At 38.0% G+C, this 18,212-nt stretch overlaps 1 protein-coding gene across 6 annotated transcripts in view; it reads right to left on the bottom strand.

Moving 5' to 3' along the window:
* The window catches only part of FUT8 (fucosyltransferase 8), a 416,362-nt gene that overhangs the window by 213,735 nt on the left and 184,415 nt on the right, over window positions 1-18,212 (bottom strand). For all 6 annotated transcript variants that reach the window (XM_043987138.1, XM_043987143.1, XM_043987142.1 and 3 more), the window contains one exon: window positions 13,662-14,110. In XM_043987138.1, coding sequence (XP_043843073.1) covers window positions 13,662-13,864 — 203 coding nt within the window. In that variant the 5' untranslated portion in view covers window positions 13,865-14,110. The remainder of the gene's footprint in view (window positions 1-13,661; window positions 14,111-18,212) is intronic.

Below are 18,212 nucleotides of genomic sequence, written 5' to 3'. Positions count from 1 at the left end.
TAACTGTCATTCCTCAAGGGAGGTCAAACTCAGCAATACAAAGTAGCAACATAGGGCAGCTAGGTGGCGCAGTGGATAAAGCACAGGCCCTGGATTCAGGAGTACCTGAGTTCAAATCTGGCCTCAGACACTTGACACTTACTAGCTGTGTGACCCTGGGCAAGTCACTTAACCCCCATTGCCCCGCAAAAAAAAAAAATTTAAAAAAAAAAAAAAACCAAAGTAGCAACATTCTCATGCATGTTAATAATTCCTATATAGAATAATTCTGTCACCAAGCAAGTTTTAAGTATTTGCTATGTACCAGACATCGTGCTAAGGAATAATAATACAAGGAAAGGCAAAATCAATCCCTGTGTGGCTAATATAAAAATATGTTTTATATGATTTCATGTGTATAACTGATATATTACTTTCCCTCTCAGTGAGTGGGGGAGGGGGTAGAAGGAATGGGGAAGATTTGGAACTCAAAATTTAAAAAGAAAAAAATGCAAACAATAAATAAATAATGGGGGGAGTAGTCAATCCTTGGCCTCCAGGAATTCACATTCTAATGTGGAAGTCAAATATTAACCAAGTACAAGGGAGATATTCAGAGCAGAAGGAAAGGCACTAGCTTGGGGGGAGGGGGAAAGAATATACTAAAGAGGGTTGGAGCAAAGAAAGGTGGGCTGCAAAAGTGGGATTTGAGCTGAGTCTTGAAGGAGAGCAGACAAGCTAAGGGGCAGAGGAAGGAAAGCATTACAGGCCTGGCAGGTAGAGTGAGTGTAAAGGTACTGAGCTACAGGATGGAATGTATGACGAATAACAAGAAGGCCAATATTAGCTGCACTATAGGGTATATGGATGGGAATAAAGAGTTAAGACGAGAAAGATAGAAAGGGGACAGTTGGTAAATGGCTTTAAATGACAATCTTTATAATTGATCCTTTAAAAAAAAGAGTCACTGGAATTTACTGAGTGTTGGGAGAGGAAGCAATAATCTGTGCATTAGAGAAATCACTTTGGCAGCTATACAAAGGAGGGACTGGAGCAGAGTTTATACTAGATGTAAGTGGAGAGAAGGGGATATACAAAGTTGCTTGTGATGGTAGATATTACAAGATATGACAACTAAATATGACACTCTAAACCTAGTTTATTGAAAGGATGGTGGTATACTCCACAGTAAAAGGGAAGTCAGAAAGAGGAGGGGGTTTGAGGGGAATCAATAATGGATTCTGTTTGGGATATGTTGAGTTTGAAATACCTAGAGGACATTCAATTCAAGACATGCAAAAGGTAGGTGGTAATGAAGGATTGCAGTGCTGGAGAACCAATGATTCTATACCAATCCATATCACACAGAGCAGCTGAAATGCAACTACACTGATCTAGACATACATATGAAAAATGGTCTTGCTATGTGGTTTTATTAGCTTTAACAATAGGAACAACAAACCAGAGCCAATAAAAAAAATTTAATTCTCACATGTTGTTTTGTATTCTTTATAATAAACATAACCACCCATCTTCAATTAAAAATCCTCATTCTTATTCTGAATAATATTCCTCTCTAGAATAACTTAACTAAAATATATCTTGCAGAAGACACTTGCCTAAAGTGAATTGATTTTAAACATCCCACTTCCACCATAACATATGATATACTACACTTAACAGATGCAAATTCACATATGAGAATGAATATGGGAATTAATTTATACTTTTTATTATTCCCATTCCCCCAAAAAATCCTCTAAAAAAGGCACAGAGAATGAATTCTTTAATGATTACACCCCCTACATACACACATCCCTACCTCTGTAGGTACCTGTCAGATTAGATAGATTAGATGACCTTTAAGGTCATCCCCACATTCTTCTGATCCCAAGAAAATGCAGATCAGAAGCTCAGTGGAAAAGTCAAAAGATACAAATTTGTGAGATGAAAGTCAAAGGCATAGAATCAGAAAAGACAGATAAGAGAGATGGTATAGCTTAAAAAGCCAGCCCATATTTATGGGGTTAACAAGCAAAAGAGAAAGAGATAAATATCAGTTAGTGAAGTAGAATGACAAAGAGAGCACAAGTGTTACAGAAGTCAAAGGAGGGGTGAGTTTTAAGAAAAAAAATGGCAGTCAAATGCTTCACAGAAGTTTTTTAAAAACTGTGAACTGAGGGTACTTTTGAGAAATAATTATTAATTACCGATATCTTGGGGAGAATTCAGTGCTTCCCCCTTCTTACTCCTTTCTTCCCACCCAAACCCAAACCTACTCCAAGGTCCAATTCTCCTTGAAAGTAAGATTACATTGAATCTCTTCATCTTGGTCAAGCCAAACCCAAACTCAGGAGGAATCTTGGGTGAAGACAGATGTGTTTATCTAGATAACAGAAGGCTTCTCTGTCCAGGTGGGAAAGTGACTTGGGGACCTCTATTGAAGAAGAGGACTTTCTTTCAATTGATAGGCCAAGGCTTGAGATAATCTCTCTGTTCAAGGGTCAATTCATAACCCCATTGACCAGCTATTGTTTCAAGGGTATAAAAACCCTGTGCCCCACCACCACAGGGTCTTTGGTCAGAGAGAGACAGACATTGACCATTCTTTTATTAATAACCCACCAGACATTAATAAAATTATTAAACTGCCCAGAAACTATGACTCTCATATTTTTACTTGTCACAGACAAGATTTAGAAACTAGGAGATTGGTAGTAATCTTTGGAGTAACAGTATCAGCTCAAAGAGAACCAAGCTGTGAAGCCTAAAGAAATAAGGTGGTGAGGAAATGTTGGCAACAACTCCCTCTAGAAGGATGACACTGAAGTGAAGGGGAAAAGGATGAGACAGCTGCTTGAGTGGGGAAAAGCTGGGTCAAGAAAAGGGTTTGTGTTTGTGTTTTGTCTTAATTAGGATAAGAGAGAATAAATGACCATTCTTATAAGACAAAAAGAAGGTGGGTGAGAGAGAGAGACAGAGAAAGAGAATATATGAATGAATGAGAATATGTTTCATGGAGAATATCCCAGATAAACCAAGACAAGTAATATCAAGGGTATATAAATAGAGGTCAAGAGGGATATCAGTTCTTCACAAACAGGACGGAAGGAGGAGAGGTTGGGAAAAACCACAAAAGAGATACTGCAATGGAAAGAAGTAAAGTTGAAGCCTTGATCTTCTCAGAAAAGCAGGAAACAAAATTATTTATATTTGCTATAGCTGGATGATCTCTACTATTCCAGCAGCTAAGATATAATGGATGGGATATGCAAGAAAAAATACTGAAGATAAGAATCAGCAAAAAAATAAATAAAATTTATATAGACTATCATAGGATTGTATTCCTGCTTCTGCCTCAATACATAATATAGTTCATGCTACTTAATTTCTGTAACTACTATGACTAGGATTCAAATTTTAGCTCTTCCCCTTATACATATGTGAGCTTAGGCAAAGTCCCTTAAGGGAATTAGAGGAAGGCTAGTTATTAATACGATATACTCACTTCCCCTTAATCAAATACTCCTCAAGTAAAACAATTATTTATTGAGTAAAAAAGGTCCTAACACTTTGCTAAGTGCTAAAATTCGAAAGAAATTTAAGACATAGTCTCTAACAAGGACCTTGCAAAAAGAATAATAACTATGATTCTGATTTCTTGGTCTTTGAACATTCTTATTAAAAAAAGTTAGAAAGGACAGCCTTTAGATAAGAGTAGACAGAGTTCAATGGACACAAAAGGATTTTTTAAATGCCATCTTAACCAACAAAGAAAAGTTCTGATAAAGGCAAGGACAATTACTCCAGTAATCATATGATTACCATCTTTTCCAAAGACAATGCAGTTAATAAAGCAAAACAGCGAAGTTTGTAGCTGCAAAAAATAGAATCGAAAAGCCCACCCTGCCAAAACCAAACAAAAAACCCAACCCTACCATTTGATTCAATTCAAAGCTTTCACATTTGTTTTCCTCAGAAAAAATATAATTTTAAAATTATTTTCCTACATTTGTAACAATGTAAACAAAATTAGCAAATGTATGTCAGAAAGGCTTGCTTAATTGCTCTTAAAATTAACATCCTGAATCTTTAAAAAAAAAATGTTTCAAGCTCTCAGATTTGTTTTTTAACATATAAATTTATCTCAAAGATGTACTGCGTATGGGTTGATTAGCATTCTAACCTAGTTTTACCATTATCTGAAGCCATCTTTGCACTTTGCTTTGTTCAATGGGTAAAAACTAAAAAAAACATAGGGTACCAAAAATATAAAAGCAGAATTATGGTTCAGGAAAAAGCCACAAAAACAATATGAACAACTACCATGCACCCTCTTTTCAAACTAGTGGCTTTCAACCTTTTTTTATTTTTTATTTTATTGCAGTTCTATTTTCAGTTCTAAAATCTTTCCCTCTATCTGGCCCCTCCCCCACTCATTTAGAAAGCAAGAAGTATGATACTCTTTATATATACATATACATACACACACATACATTTGTGTGTGTGTGTGTCTTTGTAAAGTCATACTAAACATCAGGCTTTTCTAAAGTGATCACCTATTTCCATACTTAGTAAAAGCATCATAACCCCATGAGGAAAGGAGGTACAGACATATGACAAGGAATATGGGAAAATGTTAACATATATTTTTCTAAAAGTATGAACTCAATATGCATCATCAGAGCTCATCTGCACCATCATCTACTCCAAAGGTTCTTAACCTTTTTTGTGACACGGAGCCCTCTTTGTCAGTCTGGTGAAACCAATGGACTTCTTTCTCAGAATGTTGATAAATGCATAAAATACACAGGATTACAAAGTGAAAAGAATTAATTGTCATTTGAGGTTTTTATGCCTTGGCCCACACTGGCCTGGGGCCCTGCAAACCGCACGGTGCTCCACCCACTGGTTGTAGCCATTGCTGTAGCACTGGCACCTCACGTCATCACCACTTGCCATAGTCTACATGGGCCTGGCAAAATTATAATGATTGGAAGCCTAGTGAGGACAGTCATGTGACTGTCACAGCGGCCATCCCATTGGCTGGGGCTGGTGTGGGGTTTTTCTAGGATTGGGGGAGGAGAATTGGGCATTCTAGCTGAACTCTGGAACAACAGGAGGTCCGCTGTGTATTCTCAGCTGATTCCTGGGCGGTGTTATCTTTTGAGTTTGTATAATTTCCCTTTCCCCATTTTATTTCCTTTCCCTTGATACTACTGATCCTGTTTGTGTTTGTTTTTTTTTAAGTTTGTTCTTGTTAAAATAAATCCTGTTCTGTTTTGAGGGAAGCTGCCGGTCTCCTTCCTTGCCCCAATATTGTGGCAAGCCACTTAGCTAACACTCCCCAATTAAAAATTGGTCCCCACAAAAGGAAACCCTAGATTAAGAACTCGTGATCCATACTGTTAGCAGATAGTATTACAAATTATCACAGTATAAGTTACCTTGGCTCCATAGATGGTATCTCTACAAATGTTTCTGCACATCCCATAAATTAACTCAATCTAAGGGCTGAAGTTTTATCTTCCTATTAGACTGAAAATATGCTGTTAGATTTAAATTCATAAAGCACAAAGAATCTTTTTGAGGAAAGGAGAACCCAAATTAAAGACACGATTTCCTTCACAGGGCAGAAAGGAGATTACTGGAAATCAGGAAAATCAGGTATCACAAGAAGATTGAAGACTACCAGCAAAATGAACAAATGTTCAAAGGCTTAGAGTAACAGGAAGCAAAATCTGCTTAGTAGGAAAAAAAAAATCCTATGAAACATAAAAACTTTTCTGACACAGGAAGCTAGAACTCCAACTCTATCATTCTGAAAATAAATGGAGATGTTCAGCTTAAAGACTGTTTCCTTATAATACTCCTACACCTGACACTAGAGGCTATAGCTTTGGTCATTCATTTTTCTCTGGTTTCTATAAATCCAGGACTTTAAATAATAAAATGATATTATAAACATACAGAAATGTTTTTCTTTATTAATGATATTGGCTGACATTTTATGGTTTATAAAGTCCTTTAAATCTCACTGGAACCCAAGCACTACAGGTGGTATTACTAACACTTTGCAGATAAATTAACATGAGGTTTAGTGATGGGTCACCATGGTCACACAGGCCTGCAAAAGTCAGAGGGGAAATTTGGAAGATCTGGACACTCACCAACTCTATCTACATTGCCAAGCTGTCTCAAAAGGTCTACAAACCAAACATTTGAACATTCAGATTCACATTGCCACAGCTTAGTTTTCCATGACCTAGTCTACCTGCTGTTCCCTATTAAAAATAATCCCCCCCCAAAAAAAATCAATTTCCTGTCTTAATACAGGTTGTATCCCAGCCCTAGACTCCTCTCCCTCCCCATTGCTACCTATAAGAATTCTTAGCTTCTTTTAAAACACAGGTCAAGTGCAATCTCCTACATCAGGTCTTACAGAGCCCCCAGATCTTAATAATCTGCCCTACTGCCTCACAAAAAAATTATTTCGTATTTACAGTCATCCCTTGACGTTTGCAAGGGTTAGGAGTGCAGGATCCCCACAAATGTGAAAAGAGTGAATAACTGTAGGCCCCACCCACAAATTTTATTTTTAATCATTCTGATTATATTTATTTGACACAAAAACCAAGGAAAACCACATATTATACCCATAAAAAGTTACAGTTTCTATGAGAGTGATTAGTGTCTCCTACACAATGAAAAGTCTTTGCAAAGACTCAAGTAGCTACAGCAACTGCTTCACAGATTTCCTTCTACTATGAAAGGTACAACATACGATGACCACTGTGGCAGAAAATCATGTGACTGAGACTGGTAAAGAGACAAAGAGGAGGTGTAATCTGTAGTTCTTTAGCCCACTAAAACTTTTTTCCCACTAAAACCTTTTTTTTTTTTTTAGTGAGGCAATTGGGGTTAAGTGACTTGCCCAGGGTCACACACCTAGTAAGTGTTAAGTGTCTGAGGCCGGATTTGAACTCAGGTACTCCTGACTCCAGGGCCGGTACTCTATCCACTGTGCCACCTAGCTGCCCCCCCACTAAAACTTTTAACAAAATGTAACTGGTTATAATAAATTTATATATGTATACTTATGTTTGTCAATAAAACAGATTAGCAATATACACTATACATTTCAGGTTTACGATTTTTTTTTAAGTTTTCTTTACATATGTGGGTCAACTGCAATTTCCACATTAAGATACAAATCTCCAAAAGTTCCCATTTAAGTTTTTTTCTTTTCTTTTCTTTTTTTTTTTTTTTTGGTAGGGCAATGGGGATTAAGCGACTTGCCCAATTTCTGAGGCCAGATTTGAACTCAGATACTCCTGAATCCAGAGCCAGTGATTTATCCACTGCACCATCTAGCTGCCCCCCCTTATTAATTATTATTATTAATGATAAATCCCCAAATAACCAAAACTGTTCATGTCAAACCTGTCGATGTGGAGAGATGACTGTACTTTTCAGGATGCATGGGCCCGGCCCATCCACCCCACACCAGAACGTGAGCTCCTGGACAGGAGGAGCTGTTTGGTGTTTGTATATGCATCCCAAGTGTCTGGTATAAGGTTGGGGTTCAGTAAATGCTTGCTGATTTGAATTGAACTGAATAGACCTAACTTATGATTTCAGAATCTTGAAGGCTGAGAGAATCTTAGACTCCATGTAGCTGAACACCTGAAAACAAACTCAACAAGTCAATGGTCATCTGGTATTTGAAGATGCCTACACAAAGGGAACCCACTAATCTACTACTACTCTCTCTATACAGCCCATTTCCATTTTTGAGAAGCTCTGTGAGGAAAGAAAGTGATTAAGTCCTAGATTCAAGTCATACCTCTGATATATACTGGCTATGTTATACACACACACACACACACACACACTTATGCATGCACACGTGTGTGACCTTGAGGCAAATCAACTAACCTGTGTCCCCTCCAAACTCTACAAAGCTGAAAAACAGTTACACATCTGGCTTAGTAAAGGGAGATTCCACAGTGGGAACTCCCTTCACCTATGCTACTTCTTGCCACTCCACCCCCCCCAAAAAAGTTGTTTAATAGCATTGGTCACATGAATCCTAATACTGCCTTTTTCTTGATCTTACATTGGAATTCTAATTTTGCCCCCTGAGCCAGTACTAACAACAAACCTAATCCTTTTTTCCAATAACTACACTAAGTATTTGAATACAATGATCATCCTCTGCCTAGACCTTCAAAACCAAGTCTTCTGTCCAAAATAAATGTCTTCATGTTCTTTATGTTTTCTGGGGGGTGAACTTAAAGCCTTAGTTAAAGTCCTGTGAAGTCTCCAACAGAGAAAACATTCCAATAATGAAATACTCAAAACAGAATATAATATTGCAAATTCAGGAACGATTTACCCTGTAGTGCCTCAATTTTGGTAAGGCATAGTTGACTAATACATCATTGCTATGATTCTGATGACTGTCAGATTCAAGAGATTTCAGGCTCATTGCCAAATAAAAAGTCTATCTTTTTTCAAGCAGCAATATCAACCTAATACCTTAACCTAAAATACCTTTCCAATGCTTTACCTGGGTAAAAATACAAATTTTAAAAATCCAAACTTCATCAGACTGCTTGGCAACAGCACATTTGCAGTCACAAACTACATGGACAAATGTCGAAGATGTTAGGGAATTATAAACATCAAGATTTGGCAAATTGATCGGATCTGTGGAATGAGTGACCATGAGGAACAAGAATAATATAGAAATTATAAAACTGGAAGATTGAGAGAATGGTGGTGACTTCAATAGAAATAGAGAAGTCTGGAAAAGGAGTGGGTTTGTGGAAAATATAATGAGTTGTGTTTGTCATGTAGAGCTTATGATGTCTAAAGAACATCCAGTCTGAAATGTGCAATAGGCAGCTGGTGATATCAGACTGAAGCTCTGGGGAAAAATAAGAGTTGTTTATGTAGAATAGTCTATAAGGTGGATTGTAATTAAGTCCATGGGAGCAGATGAAGTCACCAAGAGTGAGAATGTAGAGAGAAAAGAAGGCCCAGGACATAAACCTTGGGGAACACTCATACTTGGGGGCTGGATAGGAACATCGAGCCACAAAAGGAGGAGAATAAAGAGACATCAGACAGATAAGAACCAGTAGATGCCAGTGGGGAATGGTGTAAGGGGAGAATTTAGATGCCCCTGAATGTTACAGTTATAGGCACTTCACTTTGAGAATTAATCCCTTTGCTGTTTTCACAGGGAGATACTCACTCCTAAGACTGGTGTAGGACCCATTTTTTAGGTGTTTATCTTTACATGTCTATGATGTAGACCAAAGAACTGGCCCTGTGCCAGCCTGAAAGCCATATGTCTGGTTTTTAAGAAGAGGAGAGAGAACTGGTCATGTTTGAAAGTAGTAGCAATGGGGGGCGGCTAGATGGCACAGTGGATAGAGCACCGGCCCTGGATTCAGGAGGACCTGAGTTCAAAATCCAGGCTCAGACACTTGACACTTACTAGCTGTGTGACCTTGGGCAATTCACTTAACCCTCATTGCCCTGCCCCCCCCCCAAAATAAAACAAAATAAAATAGATATTCCAACTCTGAAGATTTAAGAAAGAAAGAAAGAAAGAAAGAAAGAAAGAAAGAAAGAAAGAAAGAAAGAAAGAAAGAAAGAAAGAAAGAAAGAAAGAAAGAAAGAAAGAAAGAAAGAAGTAGGGATGAAACCAGTACACAGGAAGAAGACACTGAAGATTAGAGAGAGGGAAGGAATGATTGAGGGGGAAATGTAATGAAAAAGACAAGAAAGGTTGGAATTATGAGCTAGTTTGGCTGGTTTTATGAATGAAAGCAAAAGAATTAAAGCAAAAGTTAAAATAGGATAACTAATGAGTAAAATCCCAAGGGGAGGTAGAGGGAACTATTTGTACCCCTATAAGGCCCTTAATTCTCACTTGAGAAATCTAAAAGCAATCCTTCAGGCACTCCTCTTTAACTTTCTGGGTAAATTCATACCCTTATCAACTGGCTAGTCATCTGTGGTAGCTGTTCCTCTCTTTTGCTTTCACTCATAAAACCAGCCAAAAATGTCTCCCACTTTTTTTACTAATGACTTCACAGCTAAGTGCCTATCTGGGTCCAAATAGCCCCATAACACCTCACATTATAGATATGACCCATCACATTCCTTTGCTAAGTAACTGTGAATAAATTTGAAAACATTACAACTTCATAGCTACATTCTTCACAAACAAGTTAATACATTCAAAGATCCCAAAGCATGGACCTGGAAGCAGAGGCAGCAGATAACATCTGGTTCGCCACTAATAATCAATCTTGGAACACTCTGCCCCCCCAAAAAGATGTTTCTCTAACACATTTCAGAGATGACATTTTTCTTACACAAAAGGAGGAAGCCAAGAAGCTATCTTTGCAGTTACCACAGAACAATAATCTGGGGAACTACTGCATCACCCCAATATGGATGCCGATTTGGAGGTCCATAGCATTCTACTTCTACTTCTAGATGGCTGTAAAGCATATCCTTTAGTAATAATCGTTATTTGGACAAAATATGTCTAAAGTATGGGTTTCCTCCTTTTTTCTTTTCCTAGTACAGATGCTAAATTACCAGATAATGACACATATGGAGAGTCATTTGCTATCCATTGTTGTTGAAATGGAAAAAAGGAATTGATCAAGTCTCCTCAAACTCAGAGAGTTCTCTCATTCCAATTTCTCTAGTGAGTAGTCTTAATTTATCTCATTAATAAATCAATATTTTAGAGAATGCTATTTTATCTCTGTAGAAGCTATGACAGAAAACCCTATCTTACACAAATAAGGTATTATGAATGGTAGCAAAATTGGTGTTGCTTTCTTTAAGAAACAAGAAAGCTCTGCAATCACCAAAACATAGTAAGATTTACAGTTTCAAGTGCGTATTTCAATGTATAAGTGTATTGAACATTCATGTAAACATATAAGACAAATTGTGCTGTGTTTATCTATGACAAATGTGTTTCTTATACATTCATATTTAGAAATATCTAGGTCACTGTCTTTCTAGATCAGAAAATGAAACTGAGGATCTTGCATATTTTTCTTATGCTTTACCCCCATATCATCATAGTTTTGCGAAGATTCTTCTTTTCAATGGGATTTTTTAAATAGTTAATTAACCTTATAATAACTTGAAAAATATTAACTTCTCGCTAATATTTTTCTAAGGACGTTACTATAGATAACTGCATTTTGTCCTTATCATGATTGACCTCCATCAGGTAGTCCCATATTATTATCATTTTCATTTTTAAAAATCTGTCAATTATAATGAAAATTTCTTTTGATGTGGCATTACCATCAATAGATTCACAAAGTAATAATTCTTCCTTACCATCAGTTCTAACAACATAATTTATATATGCAATCAAATGAACATCTTTAACTACATCTGTTGCTTTTTTCACATGTAATGCAAATAAGATTTTAGCTTCTCAATTTATTGCAAAGGTCTTCAGACATATAAGCATTTCTCTTCTCTCTCCCTGGCCCATTCCCCAAGTGGAACCATTCCAAGAGTTTTTGCTTATAATTTGCTAAGCATCATTTCAACCATATCAATAGTTGTAGATAGCAATTTCTCCTATCTAATGAGGCTTTTTACACTTAGTAATTGCATAAGCAATCTTATGCAATATGAGCAATCCTTTTGATGTCACAAACATGGTTTGCCTTTGCTTACTTTTTAAGCAACTAATGTTCTCTGGAAAAATTCTCATCTAGACAGTTTATTCCCCAATGAAATTTGACACAAATTGACTCAAATTTGACCTCATTTGAGCATAATAAATAACAACTGCACTCCATTCATAGGATCAGACATAGGGTTGGAAAGAATCCTTAGGGGACATCTGGTCCAACTCCCTCATTTTTTCATGTGAAAAAAAAAGATGAAGCACAGAAAGGTTAATTTGCTAGCTCAAGGTCACACAGGCATTAAGTCGGCAGAGCCAACTTTGAAAACTAGGTCATTTGACTAAAAACCCAGGACTTCTTCCACTTTACTGAAGTGAATCTGTTGTGTTAGTCTCACTTTGGTTGACTTTTGTACTTCTTTTCCCACCCAGATGCTCTCCTAGAATTCATAATCTCCAAAAATTCATTATCCTTGAAAGATGATATATCACCACTAAAATTCATACCTCCTCAGTTAATCCCTGTCCCTGGGGCTCTTTCCTCCCTCGGAATGTAGAAGGGGGAAAGTGGACATCAGAGAGTTCTACCCACATTACATCCTCCATTTAAGAAGGGTACCCTGGCTGCAGGACTTAATTATGCCCCTGCATCCTTTTCCCCATGCCCCAACTTTTCAGCTTCTTTCTTACCTTTAATCTTTCTCCATTAGGTTGTGAGTTCCTTGAGGGCACAGGTTGTCTTTTACCTTTCTTGGTATCCCCAGCACTTAGGAAAGTGTCAGGCACATAGTAAGTGCTTAATAAATGTCTATTAACTCTGGCTCAAAAATATTAAATAATTCTGGACAGCTGAGAGTTCCCCCAGCTGCCCCCAACTGAGAGTTTTTAAACACTCTACTATAGGCTATTCTCAACCATTGTGCATCTCTCCATTGCCTTTTAGGTAGCCTTCAATTTTACCTCTTCAAAGAATATGGCATTCCATAATTCATAGCCTATAGCATCAATGAAAAAATTTTGTTTTGTTTTGGTTTTGGGGGGTGGGGGAGAAGAAGGGGCCAGACTGACCAGACCTGTTTATTTCATGTGTATAGGAAACCACCAATAAGGAACCTCCTTTTGTCAATAAAGATCAGTACTTGATCTGCAACATATCTAAGTCTTAGAGGGTTGAATAGGTTACTGGGAAGTTGTGTAAAAAAAGAAATTGGTGGGGCAGCTAGGTGGTGCAGTGGATAAAGCACCAGCCCTGGATTCAGTAGGATCAGAGTTCAAATCTGACCTCAGACACTTGACACTTACTAGCTGTGTGACCCTGGGCAAATCATTTAACCCTCATTGCCTCACCAAATAAATAAATGAATGAATGAATGAATGAATGAATGAATGAATGAATGAATGAATGAAAATAAAACAAGAAATTGGGGGTTGGGGAGGGTCTACAGCGGGGTGGACATGCACAAATGGGGTTCCAAACAAATTTCTCAGTGTCTCAGAGATAAGTGGAATATCATTAATAAGAAGATAGGCCTTTGTTTTAGGAAGAAGCTTGAAAAAATGAAAAGCACTGTGCAGTAGTCTAAATGCCATCCAGCTTACTGGGTCCTAGTCAATTCTGAGCCTAGTTTATTATCCATCTACAGTGTCCATCCAAGACACATGTCCTGATAAACCAGCTCTCTGGACCCCATATTCAAATGCATATCCCATAAATGAAAGAAGTGCCTTACTTGGTTCAGTGATTTATTCAAGTATAGATACTTATGTTAAACTCTCATGCATTTAAAAAAAATGACCAAAAAGATTTTTTTACCATACTTGTTTTACATATGACGCACATATAAGAATCATCATTACCAAAGGTGATCTAGTAACATATTTTAATTTTTGCCAAGAATGAAAGAAAAAAATTTTCCCAGAAGCACCTTAAGTATTATACCTGGAAAGTCTATCACATTTCTTTCCTTTTTCCTAACCATTTATAGAAACTTACCTGAGAGACTCTGCCATCCGCCTCAAGTCTTCATTCTGTTGTTTTAAGCGTTCAAGCTTTGCCAGTATCTTGGAGAGTTCTCTGCTAGAGTGATCAGGATGATCATTGTCCCGTACCAAGTGTCCACCTATATAAAATAACAAAGTCCCCCAAGCAAAGAGAATGAGCATAATCCAACGCCAGGAGCCAGTCCATGGCCTCATTTTCAAGTTCTCAACTCTCTCCCTTTGCTTCTAGAGCTCAAAGAGCTGCAAACATGATGACTTGGAGGACAGCACAAAGGTGAGTTGGTAGCCCTTTGTTTGTTTTTTTGTTTGTTTTTTTAAATTTCAGCACATGATGCTTCAAACAAATTAGTATCTGTTGAGAGTCCCGGGGCAATTTCTTTCAGAAGTCCTTAGGGTGTTGCAAGTAGGAAGCTTTTGTTTCAAGTCCTAGGATTTTACATTCTGTGGAAAGAATCAGAAATTAATTTAATGAGAAGATGCAAATTTCTGCATGACAGAATGTGCTGATCTTAAATCAGGGATTCTTGTGTCTATTAGACCATTGGCAGTCCAGTGAAAACCCCAAAGACCTTTTCTCAGAAGAATGTTCTTAAATAAATAAAATAAAATAGGTAAGAATACAAAGGAAACCAATTATATTGAAATACAGTTATCAAAATATTTAAAAGAAAGTTCCTGGACCCCCTGAAATCTATTTATGATCTATCTATGTAGCCCAAATTAAGGAACTCTGACTTAACAGAAAGGCAATGGTGGTAGAATCAGAAAAATTAATGGGTAACATTACTAACCATGAGGCAAGTAAAATGGGAAAGCTTTTTGGTATCCATGGCAAATCAGCTCTGCATACTACCTAGTCTGTCCCAGATAACAACACAATTAGCTTTGGCCCAAAAGGAACATAAACACCATCACGCTTTTTTCTTCTTACTGTTATTCTCTGCCTGTTTACACATGAAGATGACAAGATTTTTACTTGGTTAAGGCAATAATCAGAAAATGTTCTCTTTTACATGTTTTTACTACTATTTCCTCATTACCTTCAAAAGAAATAAGAGCATCATTAATAGCAAATGACTGCAATTCTTCAATCCCATCCCTTATCATTCTTTAATCCTCTCTCCCAGTTTAGTAGCCATTATATAGCATTTACCTCAGCAGGCTACAGGCAGGTTGCTAGTTTCAGAATAAACTCTACAAAAGTAGAGACTGGTGAGGTAGGGGCCATAACAGGCATTAAGAAGCTGACAAATACCACCTCCTGAAAACAGAAGCTAAGGTTCTCCACTGAGCAGCCCAAATATATGATCCTCCTAAAACAAGTTGAGTTTCCTCATTTAAAACAAAACCGTGTACCTTTGCCACTAGGCCTTTTGAAACTGACTGCATTTCCAATTTCGCTTCCTATTTGGTTTAGAATTTCCTTTGATAACACAAAATTTTCCCTTTAAGGACAGTAAGGAAAGGCAATTTTTAAAATTACATGAATATTCCACAGTTATAGGGAGGAAGCCATCTGTCAAGCCACATATCTTTTTCTGAAAATGGTGACCAAAAGGAAGAGAAATTAAAGTTTTTATCCTGTGGAACTGAATATGTTAATACTTTATCACATTTATATTAAACATAACAAAGGGTATAATAAATGACGGTGAAAAAACTGCCTATATATATATGGGGGGGGGGGGAGAGAATGAGAGTTAAGTGACTTGCCCAGGGTCAGGTCACACAGCTAATAAGTGTCAAGTGTCCGAGGCCGGATTTGAACTCAGGTCCTCCTGAATCCAGGGCCAGTGCTTTATCCACTGCACCATCTAGCTTCCCCCCAGTGTTTTGTTTTTTTGTTTTTAGTGAGGGAATTGGGGTTAAGTGACTTGCCCAAGGTCACACAGCCAGTAAGTGTTAAGTGTCCTGAGGCCGGATTTGAACTCGGGTACTCCTGAATCCAGGGCCTGTGCTTTATCAGAACGCAAAGGCCGCAGCCACACCCAAATTTATCTCCCCAGGGTAAGGGAGACCAGAATGAAGGGTAGGAATCCCAAACTAGCTCAGTCCTATTTAGTTCAGCTTATCTCTCTAGGCGTTATATGTCCTCCGGTTTAGTTTCTCAAGGAGAAGATTCCTTGGTGTGCCCCAGAGAACTTCTGGGGTACTCTGCACCCCATAAAACTTAGAAATGTATTGTAACAAATGAATGTGATTCAACAATTCAACAATAACAGGATCCTTTAACATTCAAGCCACTAATATCTGCGTATTTTAGAAGAACATATGGGACATTCTGAAATCCCTGTCATCACGTACCTTCAGCCCATTATGTTACAAATACTATGCAGTACTAATAATGAGTCCTTCGGAAAACTCAGTCTCTCCTTTAGAAGCAAGCCTACAAATCAACCTTGAGTGAGGGCCATAATTCCCTCCAAAAACAAAGGAAAGCTTAAAGGACTATTTAAATAAAGAGCAATAAAAGTGTGTGCAATAACATTTTACTTAGAATTACACAGCAGCCATAAATCTGCAAAGCTAGAGGCAAAACATACAAGAAAGACACTCAGACAGAGACAGGATTTTACAGAGCCATAAAATTAGGCCGACAGAATTTAGTTTAAATTGACACCAGTGGATTTCTGAAGGGAAACAAAAAAACCAGCAAAACTACTGAGACCTGGTAAATTATATGGTATAGAAACACACATGCTTCATGATCTGTCACATGATTTAGAAATTACAGATACAACATATTTGCCAATTCTATTCATGGCGTTATCTTCTATTTCTTAAACTACAATGCTGTAGTCTTTAAGGAAAAATATTTCCTACCTAGACTTCATTTTTCTCTTCTAATATTAGGATAAAATGAAATTACAAGACCAAAGCAGATGGAGAAACACGAAATTGGGAAACATGTCTCTAAAGGCCCTTAGCATGGTCTGGAAAATATCATGTCAACTTGAGGTAGTTAAGCTTTGTACCTCTCACACACTACGAAGATTTACATATATACCTCCCCCCCAAAAAAAAGAAAAAGAAAAAAAAGGAGCTTTGCTGAGACAGAAGGAAAGCCAGAAAAGGACTCATTGTGTTCTTCCCTATCAATGATGTTTCTGGTATAACCTTAAGGTTTCTGTAAGTTTTAAGACAATATGCATGGTAGGGTATTATAGCTGTTGAAAGGACCAATGAAGAAGAACGAATTAATCAGTAAACATTTATTAAGCACCTACTATGTGCCAAGCATTGTGCTAAGCATTAAGGATACCAACAAAACAAAAAGGGGGGGGGGGGCAAAAGAGGCCCTGCCCTCAAGGAGCTCACAATCTAATGCAGGAAACAACATGCAAGTAAATATATGGAAAGCAAGCTACATAGACTATAAATACGAAATAATTTAAGGAGGGAAAACACTAGAATTATGAGGGGTTGGAGAAAACCTGCAGTAGAAGGTGAGCTTTTAGTTGGGAGTTAAAGGAAGCCAGGGAGGTCAGTAGGTGGAGTGAAGGAAGAGGACTGCCAGGCAAAATGCCCATTGCCTATGTTGTAGGAATGTAGTGGGACCCCAAAAATCTATAGATCCCAACTCCCAAGGAATCCTTAAACTTTCCCAAGGGAAAAGCAGCTCTGCTCCCCACCACAGGAATAGACCCTGGTATGCTAAGAAGCAATACCAAGGTCTGCAAGATGATATGCAGGATATGGATAGATGCTGCATATTCTACTGATACCCCATTATTCAAAGATTCCCCCCCCCCAGTTATCTTGCCCTTCCCCTTGCTTTGTAATCCCCTTCCCTTTCTTTGTTTAGGAAACATACAAAAGGCCAGGTCTTCTCTTACAGCAGTGGGACAGTTTTTCATAGTGATCTGTCCCCATCATATATTCCTCTCTCCTAATAAATCTTTTCATTTTACAAGATTCGTGATGAGCCTCCGATTCTTTGGGGGAACTAGCCCGTGATCCAGGTCTCAAGTCCCCCTAAAACCTAGAGATGGAGGTGTGTTGTTTGTGGAATAGCCAGGAGGCTAGTATCCGAATCAAAGAGTAGGTATGGGGGAATAAGGTATAACAACACTGGAAAGGCAGGATGGAGCTAGGTTACACAGGATTTTGAATGCCAAACAGAGCACTTTGTATTTGTTCCTGAAATGATAGTAAGCCACAGAAGTGCTTTAGGAAAATCACTGAGTGTGTGAATGAAGGATGAATTGGAATGGGGAGAGACTGGAGGCAGCCAGACCCACTACCAGCTATTGCAATATGCCAAGCATGAGGTGATGTGGGCTTGCCCTAATAGTGGCAGTGTCAGAGGAGAGAAGGGGTTGTGTACAAGTGATGCACCTGAGGTAAAAATCAGCAAGCTTTGACAACTTGGATATCTGGCGGGGAGATAGGGAGCAGTCTATGACTCCCCAGTTGTGAGCCTCAGAAGCTAAGAGAATGGTGTCACAATGTAAAGTGATAAGGAAGGCTTATAGGGGAAGGGGAGAAAAATTCAGTTTGAGACACGTTGAGTTTAAGATGTCTACCTCTCCCTTAGTTTCAG

The sequence above is a fragment of the Dromiciops gliroides genome, chromosome 2, assembly GCF_019393635.1.
Source record: "Dromiciops gliroides isolate mDroGli1 chromosome 2, mDroGli1.pri, whole genome shotgun sequence".
Lineage (NCBI taxonomy): Eukaryota > Metazoa > Chordata > Mammalia > Microbiotheria > Microbiotheriidae > Dromiciops > Dromiciops gliroides.
This window is presented reverse-complemented; position numbering and strand designations above follow the sequence as displayed.